At 37.9% G+C, this 10,613-nt stretch overlaps 1 protein-coding gene across 6 annotated transcripts in view; it reads left to right on the top strand.

The window, feature by feature from the left end:
• The window catches only part of LOC122071926, a 34,107-nt gene continuing 23,494 nt past the window's right edge, over window positions 1-10,613 (top strand). Inside the window, exons 1-3 of one of the 6 annotated variants that reach the window (XM_042636414.1) lie at window positions 1-139; window positions 220-348; window positions 10,324-10,374. In XM_042636414.1, coding sequence (XP_042492348.1) covers window positions 324-348; window positions 10,324-10,374 — 76 coding nt within the window. In that variant the 5' untranslated portion in view covers window positions 1-139; window positions 220-323. The remainder of the gene's footprint in view (window positions 140-219; window positions 349-10,323; window positions 10,375-10,613) is intronic. The other 5 variants (XM_042636410.1, XM_042636412.1, XM_042636415.1 and 2 more) reach the window with 5 other exon arrangements.

Raw genomic sequence — 10,613 nt, 5'->3', positions numbered from 1 at the left:
AAAAAAAAAAACCTTGGTTGAACACATCATTATCATCTCTCTTGATTCTGCTATCGTTCGTCCCTCAGGACCCTCACCGGTGAAGCTGATGGCATTCCCTTTGCCAATCTCTAGCAGCCAAATTTCGGTCTCGTCTCAGGTGAGCAAACACTCTTTCTAAAGCTTTTCTTCTAAATTCCCATTCTGTTTTCTCCGACTTGAATGGAGCTGCTTCCTTAGGGTTGCAGTAAATTATCAGATATGAGCATTTCTGGGGTTTCCACGCGTTTTGGCTTCCTAAAATCGAGTAGTTCTGTCAAGGAACAATCTAAAACTCAACTCCTATGTTCAAGAATCGACAGTGGCAATGTAAGTTATTGTTTGATTACGAAAGTATAGTCTAATATTCAGAAATTTAGTTTTTCTTGTTTAATTGTGATATGTACGTTTATGAATGTTTGGAAAGTCTGCACTGTAATTAGAAAAGACGAAAGAAGCAGTAATCCCTTTCTGTTGCAATATTTTGCAAGCTTATTTGCTTTTCAAAATTTATTCTGCTATTAATTTCATTCCATTAGTCCTTGTCTGTGGTGGAGATAACATAGACATGGAATCCGTCTATGCTATCTCCTATTTGTTCCCTAAGGGCTAAAAATTTGACATTTTGCCTGATGGGAATCGATTTCCACAAGAAAACTGGGAGTAGAAGAATAGAAAATGCCCTCCTTATTGATTCAATTTTCAGTTACCTAACATCATTCCTTCAACATTCCCTTCTTTGCTTAAGATTTTGTAAGGCCAATGCAGGGTGGAGCAAGATAATTTATCTGGGTCACTTAGTTTGGGTTCTGGTACATGGCGGATTTAGGTCTGTATTGGGTTGTGATTCACTGTTTTTCAAAGTCAATTTGCAAACATCTATTCCTCCCCTTCCTGCTTTTTGTTGTGGCCAAGTAAGAATTTCCCTTCTGATTTTTAAAATATTGGATGTTAAAAAACTCAATTAAGGTCAGAGTTTAAATTACTGTAGTTCAGATTTTAGTATAGCAATTTGGTTGAAAACCTTTGCACCTTTAATGGTGAATATTACTATGGTGTGAACAATCTAGACCAGTACGGTAATCTCCCATCCTTTAGCCCATTCAAGAGGTTTCTACCTTCTACCATTTAGATGTTCTTAACTTTTGAGTTGATGGGCTGTTGAACATATGCTGTCACCGGGGGGGGGGGGGGATTCTCACACGTAGAGCTGGCACACATTCACCACATCCACACAGTCACATACAGAGCATAAACGACAAGAGAGAGCAAGCCACAACACAGAGTATACGTGGTTTCCTAGTGTGGCTATGTCTACGTTGCAAATGACTGTTTGGGCTGCAACCCAAAACCAGCCCAAATATACCACACAATACGAATCACTTTTAGCAGCACCCAATTTACGTGGCACCCACCACAAAGGAGCACCAACCCCCGGATTTATGTAGCTCCCACTACAAAGGACCACCATCCCCCAACTTATGCATCACCCACCGCAAAGGAGCTACAAACATGGTTTAAAGTATCGGTATGTATCGTACCGTATCGGCTGATACGAATCTGTATCGGCCCTTTACCGATGCGATACTACCGATACGATACACGGAATTTTTTAAATCCTTTTGTAGTGATATGTATCCTACGATACATACTGATACACACCGATACGCACCGATACACATCGGTACGATACGATACACACCGATACGTACCGATACTCTATGTAAAATTAAAAATTGAGGTGAAATGTACATTAGAAAAACACAATTTTTGAGGGTTTTTATTCCAAAGTTACTGCCAAACAGTTTTTCTCTTTAACTAAAGTACAAATCAAGGTTGAGAATAAGGATTCTACATTTATGGGACAACTACAAACCTTGGATTCTTAGTGCAATACTCTCAATTTAATGTTTATGCATAATACATGTTGTATATAGTTTTTTTTTTTTTTTTTTTTTTTATGCAAAAGTATATAAAAAAATATTTCTTATCCATTTATATGCATATTTTTAGCGTATCTTAGCGTATCTCTAATAAGATACGATACCCTCCGATACATATCTTCATTTTGGATGAACGATATAGCGACCGATACCGATATTTTAATCCTTGGCTACAAACCCTCTGTCAAGCATTTATTTGATATCATACAATGATACAATCAAATGGCATATGCAAACATGGTTTTAAGTATCGGTACATATTGTACCGTATCGGCTGATACGTATCTGTATCAGCCCTTACCAATATGATACCCTCCGATACGTATCTTAATTTTGGCCGATCGATGTGGCGATCGATAACTGATACTTTAATCCTTGCATGCAAATGCTTCTAATTATCCAATATATTGACTATAGAGTTTTGAAGAGAGATATCGTAAAGTGATTATTTTAGATATCTAAGGTCAATCATAAATAAAAAAGGTGATATAAAGGATGACGTTTCATAGAGAATTAGAGTAGGATTGATGAAGTGGAGTGGTGCGTATGGAGTGTTGTGTTACCATCGTATTCCTTTAAAGCTTAAAGGAAAATTCTATCGGACAGTCGTACGACCAACTATGATGTATGGGGCGGAATGTTGGGCAGTTAAGAAGTGTCATATAGTTAAGCTATATGTATGATAAATGAGGATGATGAGATGGATATGTAGCAAAACTAGGAAGGATAAAGTAAGGAATGACCATATTAGAGCTGTTTTGGGAGTTGCCCCGATTTATGATAAGCTTTGAGAAAGTCGCTTGAGGTGGCATGGCCATGTTCAATAGATGCCTGGGGATGTACCGGTAAGGAGGATCGATCTGATTCATATTGAAGGAATTGAAAGAGCAAGGGGTAAGCCTAAAAGACGATAGGAGAAGTAGTGAGGAAAGACATGCATAGTTTAGGTCTTGCCCCAAGTATGACATTTAATAGATTTGATTAGAGGGCAAGGATTCATGTAGCCGACCTGTTTTAGATGGAGTTTACTAATTTGTTGTTGCTGTTTTCCTGTTTTTTTTTTTTTATTACTATTCTCTATTTGTCTTTGCATGGATCCATGTTGCCGACCCCATTTAATTGGGATAAGGCTGAGCAGTTGTATTACTGTGGAGTTTTGTCAAACACCTGGCCTACATACTAGTATTCTTACATAAGGTTTACAGTATCCTATCGTATTGTATTGGGTAAGATTAGAGTAGCAGAGGGGAAAGGGGAAGCACACACACTCTCATAGAGCACAAAACCAAACCAATTCTTAAGTCATTCTTCAATTCACTCTAACCTTGTCCATCGATTACAACCATATATAGTGAAAATAAAAGACAATTAGAAACTAACTGAAATAAAAGCTAGCCTAAACTAGGAAATGAGTCATAAAGCGAAACAAAGTCTAAACCGACCCTAACTCCTACATCCCTACTTTGTGAAATAAAAGACATAAAATAAAATAATAAACTACTAATAATTACTTCCAACCCTTGTTGGACCAAAACCCTGGATTGGACCGGTTCTTCTTGGCTCTTGACTTCCAAAGTTAGTTATGCTGGTCCAACCAGTCAAGTAGCCGTATCTGCATCAACTCTCCTTTGAAAAGAACTCGACTCCATCGAGATGAGAAAAGGACTGAGGAGACTATTTGAAGGAATACACTGAATGAGAAACTATCCCACCATCTTTTGAGCTAAATTTTGGGGAGATCTTTGGCAGGATGAAACTTTATAATCTTGTTGCTGTGTTTGAAAACATGTATTGGCATAGCCATAATTTTGTACTTTCTTGTCAAACAACTACGGTCGACTAAGAAGAATATGTCACACCTTCAAAGGGAGGATGCTGCATTGGACTGTATCCTTAAAATCCACCAATAGAATATGTGAACAAACACTTATCTATGATCTTAAGATTAATGTTCACATAAGGAACCTTGTAAGGATTTAAATGTGGCTTTATCTTCAATCCCAGCTTACGAACATCTTCAAAGACAACATTAGTGCAACTACCTCTATCAATAACCAAGGTTAATAGTTGATCATTGTAATTCACACGGTTTTAGAAAATACTGCTACGTCACCATTGTTCATCTTCAGTGACTTTCTGGGTGCTCAACCCAAGACGTAAAATGGATATGGGTCCTCATCACTGGGAGTGTCATTGACTTCACATGAAGCACACTCTTCCCTTAAATCATTTGTTTCAAAACCAAATTGCTCTTCCGGAATACAAGGTAAAGGAGAATCCTTATTAATAAAAGCAATCAAACTGCTGGGACTTTGAGCACTATGTCCGAATCCTTTGCACAAGTGGCACTAAATAGTATCCGTTTTCGCCACAGAAGGTTTGTCTGAACAACGCTGAGGTGGAGAGTATGGATGATTAGGCTGTGAAGACGAAGATAAATCATGTCGAGATGGAAAGTAGGGTCAGCTAAGGTGTGAAGATGCCATAGATGAAGCACTAGCTTGTGGACTACTGAATGACTTTTCCTAGGTAGAAGGCTATTGCTGAATAGAACTTATACCTTGAGGAAAAGTATTAGTAAAAGTTCTCCGATTATATGGGCGTTTCAAACTTTCCTCAACCTAATATGCTACTTGTACAACATCTTTCATTATAGGCAGGACTGGATGCAAGGGTAACACTAATTTGAGGGTGCAAACCATTGAGAAACTATGCCGCCAAAATTTCTTCATCCCACTAAAAATCAAAATGAGTGGCATGATAATAAAATCTAGCAACAAACTCTTTAACTGTTAGATTTGCCTGTTTCAACTGTGCAAACCTGAGGTGGTTGTTTGTAATCAAGAGGAAAAAAAATCTTTGGTTCATAACTTAATGCATTTCAGCCCATGTAGTGACTAACCCAATGCCGCGGTTTGATTCTGTTGCTATTGCTTGACCCACCATATATACGCCATGCCTTTTAGTTAGCCTATGCAAACAAGATTTTTCGGGCCTCAGTCAACCCGTACTATCTGAAGGTTTCTAAGTTGTGAATCTAGTATTGGTACAATTTTGGACTGTTGTCCCCATAAAAGTCAAGAGCATCCAATTTTGCTGCTCTTTCATCTCCATAATCATCGTATCGATAAGTTCCATAGGGTGGCAGTGGTGGTGGTAGTGGTAGTGGCAGTGGTGGTGTATGCTGTTGTGGGGGTGGCAGATCCTGTGGGATGGAGTTGGAAGAATCTCTAGAGTGTATGAAAATAATATCTCTATTTACAGCCACCAATCGATCAATAGAAGCTTGCATAGATTCCATCATTATCTGAAATGAAGTGACAATGGTGGTGAGGGCATCGATTTTTGCATCGGTCTAAGTGTCTAACCTTTATAGGAGTTGAGCTGTTGGAGAACTTCACTGTTGGCTACCATAGTGGAGATAAGCAAAGAACACTCGCAGGTAATGGCAGAACAAGAAATATATGAAAGTTGAGAGGAGTGTGGCAGAATGGTAATTAAATGGAGATATTTAAGTGAGTGGTAGAATGGTAATTAGAAGAAAGTCAATTAGAAACACAATGCAACCGCAACGTATGTGGTAAGGGTAAAACTTGGAAAGCAAGTAAAAAAAAAAAAAAAAAAAAAAAAAGAGTTAAGAATAAGGTGGGAAGGTAGGGGTAAAACTGGAAACAAGGAGATAATTAAAGAAAAGGATAAAGAAAAATATCAAGGATTGAGTTTCAAATACTGACAAAGAAATGGGGGTTTCTTCCTTTTTAGAGTCTGAAACCTGCGAGAGGGAGGAAAAATTGTCTACCCAAAGGAAATTGGTGATGGGGAGAGGCCTTCACGCCTTCGACTTCAATAGAGAGAGTGACTTCGAAAGAGGATGGGAGACTCAAGGCTCTGAACCAAGTAGAGAAGGGAGAAAGTGGAACAGGGAGAGAGAACGAAGGAGGATCCTTTGGCTCGATACCAAGTTGATGGAGGGCCCTTAGAAGAAGGGGAAGATCAGAGTAGCAGGGGAAAGGGGAAGCATAAACTCTCACAGAGCTCAAAACCAAACAAATTCTCAATTCATTCTTCAATTTGCTTTAACCTTGTCCATCGATTACTACCAATATATAGTGAACATAAAAGACAATTAGAAACCAATTGAAATAGAAGCTAGCCTAAACTAGGAAGCAAGTTATAAATGAAAAAAATGTCAAAACCAACTCTAACTCCTACGTTCCTACTATGCGAAATAAAGGACAAAATAAAATGAAAAATTACTGCTAATTACTTCCAACCCTTGTTGGACCAAAACCCTGGGATGGACTGGTTTTTATTGGCTCTTGGCTTCCAAAGCTGGTTATGCTAGTCCAACTAGTCAAGTGCAGCTGTATCTGCATCAGGTGATACATGTCAGTATCGGTGGGTATCAATACGATACAGTGAGATACATATCTCTTTTTTCTAGGCCCTCCTAAGAATTCTCAAGGGCCTCAAGGCTTTAGTTTTTTTTTTTCCTTGGATGAATATCAAGGCTTACTTTAATTGCTGAGTAGAGAAATTATATCTGTCCTTTCACGGTATATATGATTTGCATACTTTGAGCTAGTTGGTTTGTATTTTGCAATACTAGACAGTTTGGTTCTGAATCATGGAAGTTTAATCTTTTTCCTCATTTAACTTTGGCTTTGTGAGAGAATGCTTTTCCTTGGTTATTATACTAGGTTTTTTGGTATATGTATTGCATGCTAATTAAAAATTTATTGTAAAAAAATTGTTTGGATTGGTGATACAAACTACTAATGTAGGTGCTAACATGGACAAATTTATGTCATTTATGCATATAATCAAGATTACTAATCTTGAACTGGGACTGGATTTTTTTTTTTTGTCTTTATCCTAATGTAAGATTGGGTCACAAGTGATCTAATCCCAGGCAGGATCTGAAATTTTGGCTGAGTAGAAGGGGGAAGATGTCTCCAATAGGCTTAGTTTTAGCTCTCACTCTCTCATAGCAAACAAATAAAAAGAAAATAAGAAAAGAAAGAGAATTCGATGAAGGGTTGAGAAGGGGGAAGAAGAACTAGTGAATGGGCATCTCACCCTCAGGTTTAGGCATCTCACCCAACTGCATCCCACAGCACAACAACATAAGCCCTTTTTTCTTATTAATAAATTCGTCTTTAATGTTGTAGCCTCTTACAAAATTTTATAGAAGACTCAAAACTGACTCAAACACTAAGAAGGAAAGGCCTAACCCAATCCCTAACTAACTGAGAAATCTAAACTGACTAGAAAACTGAAATAACAAAGGAAATAGACTCAAAACAGGACTTTAACTAAACTAATGAATTAAATCCTGTTTTCTTACTTTCTACCCATATTTTAGGCTCATTAAAGTGGACCATTACAAAGAAAACCCATGGGATTAAAGGCCCAACACATACATAACCAACCCAAGGCTTATTCCCAATAAAATAAGCCCATTAAATGACTTATCTGCATCAATTTGCCCATTCTCTTAGAAAAATTCGTCCTCGAATTTTGTAGAGTATGAGGGTGATTATACCATGGTGCATGTCCCTCTTCAAGCCATAGAAAAATTCAGGTAGCTCTTTGATAATAAGGATGTAATCTAGAATGTGAGGAGCTTGATCTTCAAGATATTTTAATGGGATGACGAACTCCACATGCTCAACTTCAACAACTTTAAATGTATCCATGGGATCATCCATATGAACGCTTTCAACCACTGTGTCTTGACCTCCATAATTTTAATCTCAAGCTCTTTAGGATCTTCCTCTTGGTTGTTCACAGTCATCACAGTTGTTGTAGTGTCAAGTTCCTCAGTCTCATCTTCATTGTCCATTGTGGCAATCTTGTTGCTTTCGAATTCTTCCACATAAGTCTCGTTGATAGGAACATCAATGACAAGCTCTTCCTTGACAATAGCAATTGCTGGAATTTCACTACTAACCTCAACTTTTGACTCTAGTTCATTGGTTGGAGGTGTCTTCTCTTGTTGCTCCTTTGCAATTTGTTGCAACATAATGGCCACGTGGTCAAACAATTCCTTCATGCTCTTGTCACCTGTGGGTGGCTTTTGGGGTGTAATTGGAGGGAACTCTGGTGGAGGAAAGTACATACTTCGTTCATGTTTAGATGGGTACATGCCTGCCAACTTATATTCCATCTCGTCCTAAGTTCTAGGCTCACGACCTTGAGCTTGAAGTTGCCTTTCACAGATTCTCCATTGTATTCGAACACAATTATTGGTCTCCCAATTGCATCCTATAGCACAACAACATAAGCCATCTTTTTTTTTCGTCAATAAATTCGTCTTTAATGTTGTAACCCCTTACAAAATTATATAGAAGACTCAAAACTGACTCAAACACTAAGAAGGAAAGGCCTGACCCGATCCCTAACTAACTGGAAAATCTAAACTGACTAGAAAACTAAAGTAACAAAGGAAATAGACTCAAAACAGGACTTTAACTAAACTAATGAATTAAATCCCGTTTTCTTACTTTCTACTCATATTTTAGGCTCATTAAAGTGAACCATTACAAAGAAAACCCATGGGATCAAAGCCCCAATACATACATAACAAACCCAAGGCTTATTCCCAATAAAATAAGCCCATTAAATGACTTATCTGCATCAATTTGCCATTCTCTTGGAAAAAATTCATCCTCGAATTTTGTAGTGTGAGGGTGATTATACCATGGTGCATGTCTCTCTTCAAGCCATAGAAAAATTCAGGTAGCTCTTTGATAATAAGGATGTAATCTAGAATGTGAGGAGCTTGATCTTCAAGATATTTTAATGGGATGACGAACTCCACATGCTCAACTTCAACAGCCTTAAATGTATCCATGAGATCATCCATATGAACGCCTTCAACCACTGTGTCTTGACCTCCATAATTTTAATCTCAAGCTCTTTAGGATCTTCCTCTTGGTTGTTCACAGTCATCACAGTTGTTGTAGTGTCAAGTTCCTTAGTCTCATCTTCATTGTCCATTGTGGCAACCTTGTTGCTTTCGAATTCTTCCACATGAGTTTCGTTGATGGGAACATCAATGACTAGCTCTTTTTGCTCCTTTGCAATAGCAATTGCTGGAATTTCACCGCTAACCTCAACTTTTGACTCTAGTTCATTAGTTGGAGGTGTATTCTCTTTTTGCTCCTTTGCAATTTATTGCAACATAATGGCCACGTGGTCAAACAATTCCTTTATGCTCGTCACCTGTGGGTGGCTTCTGGGGTGTAATTGGAGGGAACTCTGGTGGAGGGAAGTACATACTTCGTTCATGTTTAGATAGGTACATGCCTGCCAACTTATACTCCATCTCGTCCTAAGTTTTAGGCTCACCACCTTGAGCTTGAAGTTGCCTTTCACAGATTATCTATTGTATTCGAACACAATCACTGGTCTTGAAACAAATGTATTGAAGTTGTTGTGCCTCTGTCAGGTGGTAGGAATCAAAGTAGACATACAATTCTTTTACCCATTCAAGGAAGATGTATGAAGAAAGCTTTTCACGAAATTCACGTGGCTCCATCTTTGGTCTAGCTAGCTTTGATGCCAAATAATATAAGATTGGGTCACAAGTGATCTAATCCCAGGTAGGATCTAAAATTTTGGCTGAATAGAAAAAATGTCCTCCAATAGGCTTGGTTCTAGCTCTCAAACACTCTCTCACAGCTAACAAATAAAAAGAAAATAAGAGAAGAAAGATAATTCGATGGAGGGTTGAGAAGGTGGAGAAGAACTAGTGAATGGGCATCCCACCCTCAGGTTTAGACATCTCTCCCAATTGCATCTGACAGCACAACAACATAAGTCAAATTTTTTTTTTCATTAATAAATTCGTATTTAATGTTGTAGCCCCTTACAAAATTATATAGAATACTCAAAACTGACTCAAACACTAAGAAGGAAAGGCCTACCTAATCCCTAACTAACTGGGAAACCTAAACTGACTAGAAAACTGAAATAACAAAGGAAATAGACTCAAAACAAGATTAACTAAACTAATGAATTAAATCCTGTTTTCTTACTTTCTACCGTTATTTTAGGCCTATTACAGTGGCCCATTACAAAGAAAACCCATGGGATCAAAGGCCCAACACATACATAACCCAACCCAAGCTTCCCAATAAAATAAGCCCATTAAATGACTTATCTGCATCATGTCCAGATTGATCTGCATTGACAAATTTGGATACTATATAACATACCTACATTTTTTGGCCCTTTTTTGTAGTTTGGCTTACTCAAAGAACTGATCATAGTGATGTGGCATTGGTTTATCTCTATCTTGCTTCACTGATTAGTGCATATTTTCATGCTGTGTCTCATGGTTGTTCTTTGTCTCAAGGTCAGGAGTATGAAATTTCAGATGTCTGTAGGCGACCTGCTGAGAATGAGGGTAAGACTAATATCTGAAATATATTTGCAACTGATACAACCATGCCAACTCCCTCTAGTTGACTTGACTCCATTAAATTGAATATCATGATGACTTCAATATATGATGCATCTTAGTCTAGGAATTGGCTATAGTGACTTCTTTAATTAATTTTGAGTCGCTTGACTTGGTTGATTTTTCATATTTCATCAAAGCAAGGAAAAAAAAAGGGGGGGGGGAGGAAAGGTTAAATAAAGCGA

This window comes from Macadamia integrifolia, chromosome 2 (genome assembly GCF_013358625.1).
Source record: "Macadamia integrifolia cultivar HAES 741 chromosome 2, SCU_Mint_v3, whole genome shotgun sequence".
NCBI classification, from domain to species: Eukaryota; Viridiplantae; Streptophyta; class Magnoliopsida; order Proteales; family Proteaceae; genus Macadamia; species Macadamia integrifolia.
This window is presented reverse-complemented; position numbering and strand designations above follow the sequence as displayed.